At 32.7% G+C, this 15743-nt stretch overlaps 2 protein-coding genes across 2 annotated transcripts in view; both read right to left on the reverse strand.

The window, feature by feature from the left end:
• Window positions 1-107: 107 nt before the first annotated feature.
• LOC145305683 (uncharacterized) lies at window positions 108-8341 on the reverse strand. Its single transcript, XM_080147394.1, has 9 exons — window positions 8247-8341; window positions 7598-7677; window positions 4612-4674; window positions 4234-4262; window positions 3963-3992; window positions 1793-1853; window positions 1286-1318; window positions 713-751; window positions 108-295 (listed from the first exon to the last, which is right to left on the reverse strand). The coding sequence occupies exons 1-9, from the start codon at window positions 8288-8290 to the stop codon at window positions 258-260; spliced, it is 417 nt and encodes a 138-aa protein (XP_080003520.1). The 5' UTR covers window positions 8291-8341; the 3' UTR covers window positions 108-257.
• Window positions 8342-10277: 1936 nt separating this feature from the next.
• The window catches only part of Tmhs (Tetraspan membrane protein in hair cell stereocilia), a 56183-nt gene continuing 50717 nt past the window's right edge, over window positions 10278-15743 (reverse strand). The window contains exons 7-11 of the mRNA XM_080147112.1: window positions 14450-14558; window positions 13909-13965; window positions 12307-12415; window positions 11887-11939; window positions 10278-11259 (exon numbers count right to left, since the gene is read on the reverse strand). Coding sequence (XP_080003238.1) covers window positions 11216-11259; window positions 11887-11939; window positions 12307-12415; window positions 13909-13965; window positions 14450-14558 — 372 coding nt within the window. The 3' untranslated portion in view covers window positions 10278-11215. The remainder of the gene's footprint in view (window positions 11260-11886; window positions 11940-12306; window positions 12416-13908; window positions 13966-14449; window positions 14559-15743) is intronic.

The following is a 15743-nucleotide window of genomic DNA, read 5'->3' on the forward strand; positions in this document are numbered from 1 at the left end:
AGGAGCCGAGAAAATCACGTTTTCTCCAAACTACGACATACGGACAGACAGACGGACATTTCATTTTTAGAGTAGCTTCGCTACTAAAAACATTTGATAGAGACATGTTGAAAATTAGCAAATTTATTTTATAAGGATTAATAATTAATAAACTGAAATTAATACTATGACTTTTGTAGAAAATTATCTATAAGATAATACGGCACTTGTTTTAGCTAAGAACTGGTTTTAATTCAGCAGTAATTAATTGGATTTTTTCACATTTCTCTGCATTTACGCGGGCCACCCATATTCCCTGAAAAAAATGGCAACTTTAACAAGAGTCACAAGATCCTTAAACTCTAATAAAAAACAAGAAGGGCATTACAGTAATTGATGCCTGCTTGCTGTCGGGGAGTTGTGGGGTTCTTGTCCACGCCACGTCATACTAGAGACGTTAAAAAATGTACATACTGCTGCTTTGTCTGACACGTGTAACTAATGGTTAGAGAATGCCAGAATATAGAACAGCTAGCATTACAGAAGAAAGACAGACAGGAATAATTGCTTACAGAGACGTCATACTAGAGACGTTAAAAATGTACATACTGCTGCTTTGTCTGGCACGTGTAACTAATGGTTAGAGAATGCCAGAATATAGAACACCTAGCATTACAGAGGAAAGACAGACAGGCATAATCGCTTATATCTTAGATACTAAAAAAATACTTACAATCTTTTTCACTGGGTTTATCATAATCTTTTGTCAGTACTGGCATATACATTCAATCATTTGTATTAATAGATATATTGCCCTAGAAGGTCAATCATTATAAAACAGACGAACTCGAGATAATGGGAAGGGGTGAGGTTGAATTTGATTATTGTAGTTTAAAAGAGAAAGTGGGAAAGGGTTCGACCACCCCCCTACTTTTAGTATAGTTTAGTATTCTAAACATTTATAGAGGCTCTATCTAGAAAGGAACAGAAAAATGGTCTAAAACCATTCCAGGACCTATGTGAAACTTCCATAGAATTAAAAAATGAAAGCTAAATCCATCCAGCAGGTATCAAAATTTTAAGCTTAAGGCCACAAACCTTACTACTTTATATAATAGGACTAGCGTTTACGCCCCTAGCGTCTAATATTAGAACATTTAAGTGCTAGAAAAATAGCTTAAGATTTAAATCTAAAGATAAAATAGCATAAAACCATTACAGGACCTATGTACAGCTAACCTTGAATAGATAACCCAATTATTGTGATCTTAAGTTTAAAAAAATATGATAATAAACAAATGATTTCCTTTGTGATCAAAATAATGACAGCAACAAGCTTCTAAAAGTAAACAAGGATGATTTTTTCGAAAGGCATCAACGCTTTTTGAATAAAGAGAAAATAGGTGTAACGGTGTTCTGTGCTTGAATACAAACTTTGAGGGGAACTGCCATATATTTTATTCGTGAGTAAAAAAACAGACAAAAATCATTCGTAACTCTACAGTAAAAAAATTTAAATCTTATGACTTATCTAGAAAATGTAATGTTTAAACTTCAACTAGTCAAATAATATATTACAGCTGTATACAACTTTGTTTGTTTGTGTGTGTATGTGTTTGTGAGGGTGTGTATGTGTGTGTGTGTGTGTGTGTGTGTGTGTGTGTGTGTATATGTGTGTATGATAAAATAATTGCACAAATAGACCTGAGAGGCTATATAGAGACTATTTTTTTAAAAATTATCGTAGGGTGACATGCAGACGTACGTACACGCACCAACTATATAGCAGCTACACTTCCTAAAAATACTTTACGTCCTTTCGGATAACATCCATATTCAATTTCCAATGATTTGTTAAAGACCCACCAATCACACTAAAACAAGGATGGCAACATCCATAAAAGCGAAGCTCTAAAATCAGAAGGAAGGACAAACGAACATTAACTTGTGTATTGTCAGAACTTAACAAGCAGAACATTAATTTCTAAGTCTAAACGAAATTGTACATGAATTTGTTATAATAAAGTAAAAGGATATTTGTCTGTGTGTCTGTTTGTTTGTCTGTTTATACCGAAGGATCTCGCTAACCACTAAACCGATCGGGTTCTTCTTAACAGGGTATCTTCTCATAGGACTCGGGAAGGTTTATAACTATTTTCTTGGGGGGTGGGACACCCCTAACCCCCCCCAAAAAAAATAAATAATACCCCCCCGAAAAAAAAATTTCCATCTCCCCAAAATTTTTTTTTACTTTTTCTTTTAAAATCTAAAATAAGAAATTGGGTTATCAAATTCGACTCCCCCCTCCTCAAGTCCCCCTAGAAGCCTCTAGGGGCGTAACCGCTAGTATAGGATACAGTAAAAGGACAAACATTTTTAGGATTTGACCAATGACCATAGAGTTGCCTCGCTTATAATACTTTTTCTCGTATTCATTCGAATCCGGTGGATAGGAACCGGTTCTCATCCATACGAAAAAACTATGTCTAGCATCGTATTATATCCAGCTTTCTACGAATATAAAAATGTACAATCATAAGATTTAAACCAGTTTTTTTAGCCGGTGCCTCCGGCACCTCGGGGCTAAAAAAACTAGTTTTAATCTTATAATTGTACATTCTATATCCGCGGAAAGCCGTTTATAATACGATGCGAGAAATAACTAATCTTGTTGACCTAAGATTCATTAATCCAAAAATCAGTTGAATAGGATCATAACATACAAAAAACATGTTGCCAAAACGTAAAAATTTGCTTGTTTTAAATGGACATATGGACTTTCTGGTAACGATTATAGAGCTGCTACGCTTTCTAATGCACACCTTACTGTTAAAGAAATCATTATGAAAAGTTTGAAAACAATAGAACAATTCTAATATGCCTAAATTAATGAAAAGAGCTTAACGTTACTGACGGACCGACCCTAATTATTCGCTTTGAACAAGAACAGTTATATCCATGAGTAGCACAGCAGTACAAGTTAACATACTTGGATGACTGGAATAGTAAAACAGGAAGTGTGTTTGTCTGTACCGAAGGATCTCGCTAACCGGTGAACCGATCGGGTTCTCCTTTACAGGGTAGCTTCTCATAGGTCCCGGGAAGGTTTATAAATATATTTGGGGAGGGTACCAGCACCCTCCAAAGAGAAATCGCCCCTATAAAAAATTACCCACCCCCCCCCCCCTCAAAAAATTGAATTAATTTTTTTAAAAACAAAGCTAAATATTTTTTAAAAATCTAAATAAAAAAATAGGTTTTGGAATTTAGATCTTCCCTCCTCAAGTGCCCCAAGGGGACTCTAGGGGCGTAGCCGATAGTAAATAATAAAAGTAAGTAAACTATAAATATGAAAAATCACTAAACTTTGTAAATTAAAATATTTTTACGTTGTGACGTAAGGACATACGGACATACCTAATTATATAGTTGCTGTGCATTATATGGCTAAAATTATTAAAAGCGAAGCTTTTCTATAATTAGGGTCGGTCCGTCCGTCCGTAACGGATAGCTTTTTTTGTTAATTTAGGCATGTTAGAATTGTCCTATCGATTTTAAATTTTGCATGGTGATTCCTTTAATAGTTAGGTACGATTTAGCAACTCTATAATCATCACCAAAATGTCCGTACGTCCATTTTAAACATGTTGATTTTTTTACTTTTTTAACAACAAATTTTTATGTGATCTAATCATCCGATTGATCTGATTTTTGGTATATTGATTCCTGAGACAACAAAGTATAATGTAATAAGCGAAGCAACTCTATAATCAAGTCCTAAAAATGTAAGTACGTCCATAAACATTATCCTGAATCAAGCAGTTTTTCAACAAATTTACTTACAATTTTGCTTTGACTCTTATACATTTATATTATGATTATTCAGTTCTGACACTATACAAGTGTTATTGTCCGTTTGTCTTACCGTTTCAGTGCTTCGCTTTTATGGATGTTGTCATCCTTGTAACAATAAGTATACTTACAAGTTTAGCAGGCTTTGTTAAACATTGTGCCTAAAATATATCTTTGTTATTGTTTAAATTTTAGCCTAAGCCTAAGCTTACTTAACTTCGATATTATTAAATCATTTTTATTTATGTGTTTTAACTTTTTTTCCCCCAAAAAAAGTTAAAAATGCTTCTTTAGGTTTAGAAATTTCAAAAGATATTGTAAATCCGAAAAAGGGCCGATTTCAGTATGTTTAGGAGTAGCTGTCCTTTAATATAAAAAACAACATGTTAATTTAACTATTACCTTGCACATTTCTACCGTTTCACCTCGGCCTTAAAAAAAAGAACCATTTTTAAAACGGCGATTTTTGCCGGATGATTTTCCGCCATTTTTAAAACGCAATGAAAAGAATATTTCAAACAACTTTAAAACTCTTTCATTCAGAAATATTAAAGAAATTATTTTAATTATACACATTATTCATTTTTTTACCGTTAACATTGTAAATAACGGTTTCACGGCGGTTAAATCTTGTTTTGTAATGCTGAAAATCTTTGCTTTTAAGGGTGTCTTAATTTCTCCTTTATAAAGCTTTCAAGATATCAGCAATGGGGAGGGGGGGGGGGGGGGCTTACAAATACCTTTCCTTCTATAAATAGAATTTAGATTTATTGATAATACCTGTACCACACCAATACACAGATGGCAATCCAGCGTCAAAACTTCGATTTTCATAAATACAGGCTGAATAACAAAACTTTCTTATGTTAACAAGGCCGAAAACGTTCATAGATGTGTAGATATACATAAAATTTATATGATTAACACAAAATAAATAACATATATTAGTTTATTTAGAAAAAAATTTAATATTTATTTCTCGCATCGTATTATAAACGACTTTCCGCGGATATAGAATGTACAATTATAAGATTTAAACCAGTTTTTTTAGCCCCGAGGTGACAGCACGGGCTAAAAAACTGGTTTTAATCTTATGATTGTACATTTTTATATTCGTAGAAAGCTGGATATAATACGATGCTAGACATAGTTTTTTCGTATGGATGAGAACCGGTTCCTATCCACCGGATTCGAATGAATACGAGAATAGTTATTTCTCGTATCGTATTATAAACGGCTTTCCGCGGATATAGAATGTACAATTATAAGATTAAAACTAGTTTTTTTAGCCCCGAGGTGCCGGAGGCACCGGCTAAAAAAACTGGTTTTAATCTTATGATTGTACATTTCTATATTTGTAAAAACTGGATATAATACGATGCTAGACATAGTTTTTTCGTATGGATGAGAACCGGTTCCTATCCACCGGATTCGAATGAATACGAGAAAATGTTTTACAGAGCTGGATCTTTAAATCATTTTAGTGGTGAGCCAGATCGGGGTGCGCCGAATTTCAGCCAATCACAGCGCGGCATTTCATAAAATGCTGTGCTCTCATTGGTGGAAAGTTGGCTCACCACTAAAATGATTTAAAGATCCAGCTCTGTTCATTTCAACCTTATAAAATTTATTAGTCACCATCAAAAGGGGAATATTTAAAATTGAACGACTAAAATTATAAAATGGATGTCATCTTACCTATAAATATATGTACTTTAATGCTCTAAAGTCACAATTGCGAATGGTAGATACTTCTATTAGAGTAAATGCTATTAGTCCGCCAGTGAGGGAAGTAAATACTTATAGAGTAGCTACGGATCTAAAAAGACCGATTGGAAGATGATTTGAGATAAGATTTTTAGAAGACATGCAAATCAGATTACAGAGTTGCTTCAATTAATAGATTAAGGCAAATCGTCACTTTGCAGTCAGTATTCTAAAATTCTAAAAAAGAAAGCCATATCCTACATGTGTAAGATTGTTGCATTTAATATAATTCTGCATACAACAAGATTTCATTGAATTTTGAAATATTAAGTAAACATGTTCGTTTTAATATTTCAACAAAATAAGAAATTACACATTTGATAGAAATATGAAAAATATCACAAAACTTGAAATTTAAATGTGTCAAACACATGTGTAAATTTGATTTCATAAAATGTGAAATCTTTAGATATTTTGATTAAATAGTGTAAAAACAAGCTCGATTTTGTCTATAAACAGCGCAGCAGTAACAATATATTTTATGTATCTAAAGAAAAAAACAAGGATGACCAAATCCATAAGAAAAAAATAATGGTAAGTTATAGATAGTTTTCTATGATTAATGAAAAATCACCAAACTTCATAAGTATTTATGTCTTTTGAAGCATGGCCGATCAGGGAGTAAGGGAGGGGACAATGGATAGAATATTCATTTTTTGGTTGACAAAAAAACAAGTACAAAGAAGGGCAAAGAAAGAAAGCTAGATTTTTGGAAACAGATTAATCAATTATAGAACTAGAATTGATACCATAATTTACTCAAGTATAGACTATTCCATTTATGAAAAAAAATTGGTATTAGGCAAGGGTTTTTCTACAATCGACCTCCAGGTAAAAATGACTTGTGTAGAGCTGTACTCCTAGACATTAATAAATGTGTTGATTTAAAGGTTTTTGATTGTCAAGCAAGTTTAAAGGAAGAGTTTAAGGTATAAAATTCATGTCAACTCTGGAAATTGTTGAAATGAGAACAAAAATACGGTTTTAACATTTTTGTGTTGGCAGCCATGGCTTCACCATAGAAAATAAGAAAAAATTAAAATTTTCTTTATATTTATAAAAAAGGTAGCTTTTTAAAACAAAATATCAATTGTTAATGTATTTTAACAATTTAGGATAATTTAAGACCTTTTCCTTTGATGCGTGATTTTTCTGTATTAACAAGTATTTGGCTCTCATATATGAGAGGGGTTGACGAAGTTTTAAACAAGATTTTTCTAGTGATTAATTACAGAATGTTTACTTCATTGATAATTTAATTTTTAAGTAAATTATTTTTTTCTTAGAACCAGAAATTATATTATCATGATCCCTTTACAATTTTGGTCAAATTTTCTTGATAAATCTGGTTTGCATTGCTTTTCAGCGAAAACTCTTAAATTGAATTAATTGCCCATTGTCCCCTCCCTTACTCCCTGATGGCCGACAGACACACAGACCAAGTAAATTATATACTGGATGCTTATCGGTACAGGCAATCTTGACCAAACATTTCAGTTCTCTATTTAACCCGCGACCATGGCTCAACCCGTAGTGCATCTGCTCGTCGTTGGGGAGGTGATAGGCTCGAATCTCGGCTTAACACCGCGTCATAAATAGAGACATTAAAAATGATTCTTAATGCTACTATGTCAGGTGCACGACACCAATAGAGTAGGAGAAAATGCATTAACCTAAAACAGGCGCAACGCATTACTATGCACAGTAAGGACTTCTCAGAAAAAGGCCATGCAATCAAAGAGTTGGTTGTCTGATGGGTGTTTTTAACCTAATACCTCGGATATTTGGACTGAAATAGAGATATTTGACTCCACTTAGTTTTATCTGGGTTGTTGGACCTGGCATTTGAGTGTCATAAACAGAATTCCCGCTCGTATGAGGTAATTGATGAGGTAAAAATCTTAAATAGCAACAGATAAAACACATATCCACCATAGCATTTACTGACAAACAGACAAAGTGAATTATAGAGTAGCTTTGCAACTAAAAAAAAACTTACGATGGACCATTTTCTGAGTATCACCATCCGTAAGCTCCAGATTATATTCAATACCCGTAATTTTACATCCAGTTACTAAACTAACAAGTAGTTATTATTATTCCGTATCGTCCTAGGATTCTCGTTTTTGAAAAATTTGAAAATCAGCATATTTGACGTATGGATTTTCGTGGAGTGCTTTCCAGATGATACCTTACTATTACAAGATTCATCATGCAAAATTTAAAATCGATTACATTATGATAACTTGACTGTAAATTAAGTGCGAAAGCTAATCTTTACGGACTGACTGGAGGACCTACAGACAGAACCTAACTGTAGAAAAGCCTCGCTTTCAATTTTATTCACAAACAAGGATGATACATAGCAAAGGTCTTAAATATAACAATTTACTTAAAGGTTAAATACTGCCAAAAAATGGATGGACGTACGTAACGACACAGGCAAAAATACAAAAAAAACAAGGATAAAAACATGTAATGGACAAACGGACAAAGTAGGTTATAGAGATGCGCATATGTCATAGGAATCTTCACAAAAAAAATTATGTTGTAGAAAAAAATCTTTTTCCCCCATAGCGTTACGGACTGACTGACGGACATACAAAGTGAATAATAACTTAGCTTTGCTACTAATAATAGAGGCATACTTTACTATGGATAAAATAACATAAAATATTTCACTAAACTTCATTTTTCATATGTGTAAAATTTAAAGAAACTGATATTTGAAATTTAATATTTTATATTGTTTACTTCTCAATGAAATACTAGTTTGAAAACTGTAAAATAGCCCAGGGAGAGAGGGGATATTAGACTGTAAATTACACTTGTACCAAAGTTTTCTTATTCATTGGCATAAGAATTTTGGGTTCTTTTTATGAAATTTCCAAATTTATCATCATGTGTTTGTGCTTAATTATCGTCCATTGTCTATTCCCCTAAGAAGAAGAAACATTCAATTACATATATGACGAAAGTAATCCAAAATTTAACAGTTAGGGAGTTGAATCCATTTTTATAGAAGCAGAAATATAATCTATGATTATGGTTTGGACCCTCTAAAACTGTAATCTACCCTTCCACTTTCCCCTCTCTTGGTGAAGATATCTTCACCAAGAGAGGCAAAAGTGGAATCTTATATTTCAAAAATCGTATTGGCGTTGAAGATATCTTCACCAAGAGAGGGGAAAGTGGAATCTTATATTTCAAAAATCGTATCGGCGTTGAAGATTTCTTCACCAAGAGAAGGGAAAGTAGAATCTTACATTTCAAAAATCGTATCGGCGTTGAAGATATCTTTACCAAGAGAGGGGAAAGTGGAAAGGTAGATTACAGTTTTAGAGGGTCCAAACCATAATCATAGATCATATTTCTGCTTCTTTAAAAATGGATTCAACTCCCTATCTGTTTAATCTCAAATTTTGTGTTCTTGTTATTAAAAAAAAGTGTTATTAAACAATTAAAGGTTTAAGTCTTTTACATGTTTCAAAATCGTATTCCATTGAGGTGTGGTTCGCTAAGGTCTACAGATGGACTTATCTTTCACATAGTTAAATCTTTAACAGTTCTGCGTTTTGTATCTTGAGACTATGCATTTGTGGGAGAAGGATTCCTTGGGCCACGCCCAAAAAGACTTGGGTTGAATCTGCTAATTGAATAATGAACACGAAATTAATAAGTATGAAATCTACACTAATTCTAATTTGCTATTGTGATTTCTAGGATATAAAATGCTTCGTTAAAATGAATCTGCAGGTCTCCAAGGTTCAAAACCTCTAAAAAATAATGAAAGTCGGCAAAGTTAACTTAGACAAAGGCAGACGGGTCCAGCTTGGAAGTGTCTTTGGATTGGAAGGCTGAATCAAGAAAATATTTTTTTTTTGTGTTAGGTCACTTTTGCGGACGGGATAAATATCTTCACATGTGGTATTTCTATATATGATTGATTTTTATGAATTTTTGCAGTAAAAATGTTCTAAAAGTTAAATGCTTTTGTTGGCTGTTCAGTAAATCAGGGATCGGAAGCCGCGCGTAAGCCGCGTGTAAGCCTCACTGAAATCGTCATTTTATCACTATAAAATTTAGCTGGATGTATAAAACTGCTCTTTTGCAGACAATCCTTCTTTCTGAAATTTATTTTTCTGCTTACAAGCAGGTTTAAAACTGAGGCTTATGCGCGGCTGAGGCGCGGCTTCCGAACCCTGCAGTAAATTACTTGACTATAAATTCCTTGATTAGTAATGGATTTTAAATAAAAAGGATACTTTCACTTAAACCTATTTTTTAACCATCGAACCTACCCTCCATAATAAAAAAAGACATATTTATTTATACTTACTCCCTGTAAGTCAAAAACCCTACGGGCTATTATCGGAGTTCATCTAAATAACCGAAAATTAATTAAAGTTTATTTCTTCGCTACTTATGGATATTATTCTATCATATTAAGTGGTAAGCTTTTTTTGTCTGTAGCGAAGGATCTCGCTAACCGCTGAACATATATGGTTCTCCTTTACAAAGAAGCTAGTTTTTTTAATAGGCTAGGTTTTTAACTGTTTTTGATGCAGGTATCCCCACAATCCCATGAAAAATGACCCCCCGAGAAAAAAATATATTTTCCTTTTATAAAACTCAAATTGAAACTATAGCGTAGTCGCTAGTAAATGTAAAAGTAAAACTGTCATTTTAGATTATATTTCTACACTTTATACAAAATGTAAGCAAAGTACAATAGCACAAAAATTATGTAAAAATAAAAACACTAACAATATCTAAAGGTACTTTTAAATACATAAAAAAGATACATTATATGAGCACATGAAATTAATTACAGTTACAAAATTAACAAATATGACAAAATTTTTTGTTCAATACAAAAACTTTTAACTTTATTTTAAATATATGTCAGGGGTGTATATTCTGCACAAGATTCATTTTTTTCCCCTGCTGCAAATTTTTATATTTTTTCCCCTTCTAGTTTTTTCCAGCAAGGACGGAAATAAAATGGAAAAATATTTTCAAAACTCTTTATTTTATTCATATTATCCCCCCTCCCAATTCTTTTAGTTTTTTCACCAAAAAGGTGAGAAAACTTGAAAAAAATGCTTTCATTTCTCTTAATTTTTACATTTTTTCCCCCCAACCACATATTTTTTTATTTTTTTTTATCCCCCCCTCCCTTTGCAGGGTCATATTTGAAAATATACACCCCTGATATATGTTTTAAAAAAAGTAATTGAAATTAAGTTAGGTATAGTTTGATAAAAAGTATTCAAATAAATAAAAGTTTTAATTAAAATATCTTTAACGTTATTTTTGCCTTGAAAAACATGTGAAAACATTTAAAACAAGATATCGCATTGAATGATATTGAAAATTAAATGATTAATTCGTGATTTGTTGACCCCTTGGGTTCAGAGGCCCGAACCAGAAAAAAAGGATTCTATTGATTTAAATAAACTTTCTGATTCCCTTTTGGTTGACATAAACCAATTCGATTGATAGATAAAAAAAATAAATATATTCCTATTAGTTAAATACATTTCTAATTGGTTGACAGATATTCTTCTCTTCTTCTCATTGGTTCATCATTTCTTATAGCTTCCTTTTGGTTTGATTAAAGTTGGAAATTGTGTTGTACATGAGGGGAGTAGGGTCCACCTAAAAATTTAGATATTTATGGAACGTAATAGGATAATTGTTTGTTTGTCTGTCCTATAGTTAGTCCCTTAAATTTCGCAAACTGTGATTTAAAAAAAAAGATCTATAGTATAGATGTATGTATAGTGTATATACAGATAACTACCTCCCCTCCTTTTCCAATGACCTTTTTCGTCTACTGACAAATTGTTTTCTGTTACTTGACTTTGTTAATATTCCCCACACCATTGGTTAATTTTCAAAGACAGAATGGAGAGTCGGCACAAGGTCATTGGGATAGGGAAATTCAGTTATTTTAACCCTTACTCCATCTAGTTTTTTGCTCTAATCATTTAAATTTCAACTTACCATCCCTTCACCCGTCCAAGGCCGATGTAGATTTTTTAATTTATGGGGTGGGGATCTAACCTTACCCCCTTTTTGGGCAAAACCTAGAGGATAGGTGGAATATCCCTAATTCAGTTACAAAGTAACAGGAAAACATAATTTTGTAGCTTTAATTAAAATTAAAATGATAATTGATTCAGGTTTTTTTAAACCATGCAATTCTATTAATAATTTAAAAGTCAATCCTATAGTGTTTGTCACTATTATGAATGTTGTAACACTTGTTTATAAAAAATATACCTCTAAACGGAGATTGGTTGCTTCTCGCTGTTCTGTGGGAATACTCGGAATATCTTAATTAAAAATTGTCTACAAATATTTATTTCAAAATGTGTTCTATAAGGCATTGCTATTGGTAAATTTTTATAATCATAAAATTTAATTATTTTCAATGAAACAATTTTTTAAGAATCTTGTTTTAAATGTATTTAGTTCATTTTGAACTTTGTTGTCTGCTATTGTTTGTATTGATAATTATTAGAAAGCTTGGTCTTCTAGAAAATTATCTAATTAGCGGCATTCTGCGCTAGTACCAATTGTCTTAAAAAGTAGCAAATATGGGAAAGGTTGCGTTAGCTCTAGTACCTAAAGTCCAAGACAAAAAAAAAGAAAATTTAGATCTATTGTCCTATCCTGGTGCAAAACGGTTTGAAACTCTACCTGTCCATTTCAGGTCCATGTGGCATGAGAAGTACAGGCTGGAGGTTGGCAGATTTCCTGGATCCTGCCAGGCTGTGTGTGTCTCCAATAAATCCACTGTTTATCTCTCCTATAATTGAATAATATTTATAGACAGTATACATTAATATTAGATCTTTTTTTCTCATGATTTTGGGGTTGAATCCTTAAATTAAACAGTGAACCCCCCTCTTCATTAACTTGAATAAATCTTTTTGCATTCTTTTTAGCTTTTACTTCCACTAATTTCTTCCATTAGAAATAAGTGAGGGGATTAATAACCATTAAAAAGTAAAAATTGTCAAAAATTTTTTTTTTTTTTTTTTTTTTGGGGGGGGGTTCAGATGCTATAGTTCCTCAATCTTTACGGTGGGGGTATTTTTCTATTACCCACCCTCCCCGACCTTCCGTCTTAATACTTCTTGCTCTAATTTGTAGAGTTCTTACTAAACTTGTTAGAATTATAATGGGTGGTCTTATTGTTCAAAGGGGGATATCCCCCCTTATCTAATACAACGATCTCAGTAAAAAATCAAATTTATTAAATTTGAATTTTGAGATTCTGTGAATTAATTTTCAGAGGTGAACATTTGAACTCACCCAAGGATGGGAACTAGTTTTCAGGATAATAATTGATTAAACAATGAACTGAGATTTCAAAGATATTGTGTATATGATGTTATTGTATCAACATAAGACTTTTTTATGTTTTTTTTTTAAAGTCGACAAATTCTTTAGAAATTATGTCAGCAACAATTTTAGATTTAAAAAAACGTCATATATAATTATTTTTTTATGTGTTTTTGTCTCGCGGATTTTATGTAAGTTCATTAAGTTAAATAATCCATGTAGTATATTGAAATGTTTGTCTATACAATCTCAAAAAACGGCTTTACAACCTCCAAATAAATGTGTTTTTTTGGCCTTTGAAAAAATATCTAAGTTCTGATAATGGTGAATGGGAAAATTTGTGATAATGTCATTATTTAAAATTGTAAACAATATTATTTGTTTAATAGAATGTCACCTTTTACTCTTTCACAACAAGATTAGGTAACACAGATACTTTGCTACTTTGTTACGTAATCTTCTTGCGGCTACGCCGCTGGATGCTCTGGGGGCATTTAAAAATCCACATTCAATTTTAGTTTAAAGGCGAATTCTCTTTGAAAGGTAAAGTAAAATATACATATACCTTTTGACCTACGCCCCTAGAGGCCTTTAGATTTAGAGGGAGAGGAGAAGTTGACCTACCCCCTTATTTACAATAGTAGTTTTAAAACGAAAAAGCAAAAAATATCTTGGAGGGAGGTCATTTTTTCTATGGGCGATTTATCCTTGGAGTGTGGTGGTACCCTCTCCGAAAACAGTTATAAACCTTCCCGGGACCTATCAGAAGCTAAATTGCAACCATATCGATTCACCGGTTATCAAGATCAAGACACACAGACAGACATACTGTTACTTTTATATAATTATAGATATTTCTGTATTTTCTGTCCATCTATTTGCCCGTCTGACAAAGTAACCTAGTAAAAGAGCCTAAGAGCCAAAAATCAGCAAAAATCGCGTTAATTAAAGTACCTTTATATACAGAGGGATTCATATAAGTGGGCTCATCTTGGAACTTTACTTTCTTTCCTAAAAATAGTAAAAAAAATATATAGATTATTAATACAGCATACAAATTGTCGTAAATTTTGTCTTCTCTTAATTTTTCTTCTCAAAGCCAAGTCTTAATCTTTCTGTCTGTCTTTCGTTCCTATTAGACGTTATAGTCCTTTTTCAAGTTTAAACATTTCACAACATTTGCCAAGATGTTTTACAACTGTATGGTCATGAGTTGCGCCTGTTTTAATAGGAACATAACATCAGTCTTTTGTTTTGATTCAATTGGGCCGGGATTCAAACCTCCAACGAGTGGATACGTTTTTTTTACCAGGGCTCGGCATTGGATGTCATGCCTCAGGAAAATCAAACTATTCAAAATTTTAAAAATCAGCTGGAAGTCTAACCTAACCCTATATTGCAATCCCTCTTTTAAAAAAATTGACAAAGCTATCGAAAGGCCTAGTCGCGGCTAACAATCCCTGTTCTTTACGCTATAGTCGTAGCTGTTTCTCACCTGCCAATGTGAAAGCCAAACAGCCTAGGATGATGGAGTCAAAGAATGCGACAACGGCGAGAACGAAGGCCCAGCGGATTCTGCAGTTGCCCAGCTGATAATCACCAGCCTGAAAATAAATAAATGTTAATTTATACTTTTTTTCCCCTAAATATGTTTTTAAAAAAATTGGTACTTAAAATGGCGGTACTTGAATGAGCCAAATGTTAATCTTAAAAAATTCGCAGTTGGCAGATTGTTTTTGATTTAACCAAATTAACATTGCTTTTAACAGGATTAGCTTTATTGAAATCTTATGCATTTTATACAAAATAGATTAAAGACTGATTTCGTGTACTGACAATTAACAAAAGCAAAAAATAATCCGACGAAAATTGCCTATATAAAAATTACTTTTTTATTGGTGGAAGGAGTAAAACCAATAAACCTTCTTTCCAAAAAGGCATGAAAATGTAAAAAAGAGCTTCAACGTAAGCCTGAGTATAATTAAGTTGCTGGTTAAAATATGACAGATTAAGATGAATAGATAACTATGAGAGTGTGTGTGTGTGTGTGTGTGTGAGAGAGAGAGAGAGAGGGATGATAATAGAAAAGGGTAAAATTCAACATATTCTTTCAGTACACCTGTAAACCCCAAACAAGTATGGCAATTTCCTTAAAATGAAATCTCTAAAATCTAAAATTGCAAAATTGCTTTAAAACATTATTCTCCTTAAGGACACACTTAATTTCTAAGACTTGGCAAGGAGATACGTCAATTTTAATATTTTACCTTGTTGTCACAGGAATCATTATTTAAAAATCAGATAAATATATATAATTTTGTCTTAATGTCGATAATTTGCCAGTCACAACCACTTCTATACAATAGTATGGAGGGGGGGGGGGGGGGGATATTTGTAACCCTCTGACAATTAAGCAAATTTTTCTAAAAGTTGAATGTAAAAAGACATATGAAGACGGATGAAAAAAATGCTGAAAATGAATGTCTTTTGTTTAAAATATAATTAGAATCATGTATGAAACAACAGGGATAGAGATAAACATTAGGGACAGCCGGACTAAGTAAGTTATAATGTAAGTGAATGCATTGCTTATTGTTATCCTTATAATGAAATAAAAGGATATATGTGTCTGTCTTTTTGTTTGTACCGAATGATCTCGCTAACCGCTGAACCGATCGGGTTCTCCTTAAAAGGATAGCTTCTCATAGGTCCCGGGAAGGTTTGTAACTATTTTGGGGCAGGGTACCACCACCCTCCGAAGAGAAATCGCCCCCAGAAAAAAAATTACC

The sequence above is a fragment of the Acartia tonsa genome, chromosome 14 (assembly GCF_053477335.1).
Source record: "Acartia tonsa isolate MP-2025a chromosome 14, ASM5347733v1, whole genome shotgun sequence".
Lineage (NCBI taxonomy): Eukaryota > Metazoa > Arthropoda > Copepoda > Calanoida > Acartiidae > Acartia > Acartia tonsa.

Coding starts and splice junctions, on each gene's coding strand:
- LOC145305683 (XM_080147394.1), bottom strand. CDS start 8,290: ATGAAGTTTAGTGAAATATTTTATGTTATTTTATCCATAGTAAA. Junction 7,678..8,246: donor GTTATTTTATCCATAGTAAA/GTATGCCTCTAT, acceptor ACTACTTGTTAG/TTTAGTAACTGGATGTAAAA. Junction 4,675..7,597: donor TACTCAGAAAATGGTCCATC/GTAAGTTTTTTT, acceptor TTTGTTATTCAG/CCTGTATTTATGAAAATCGA.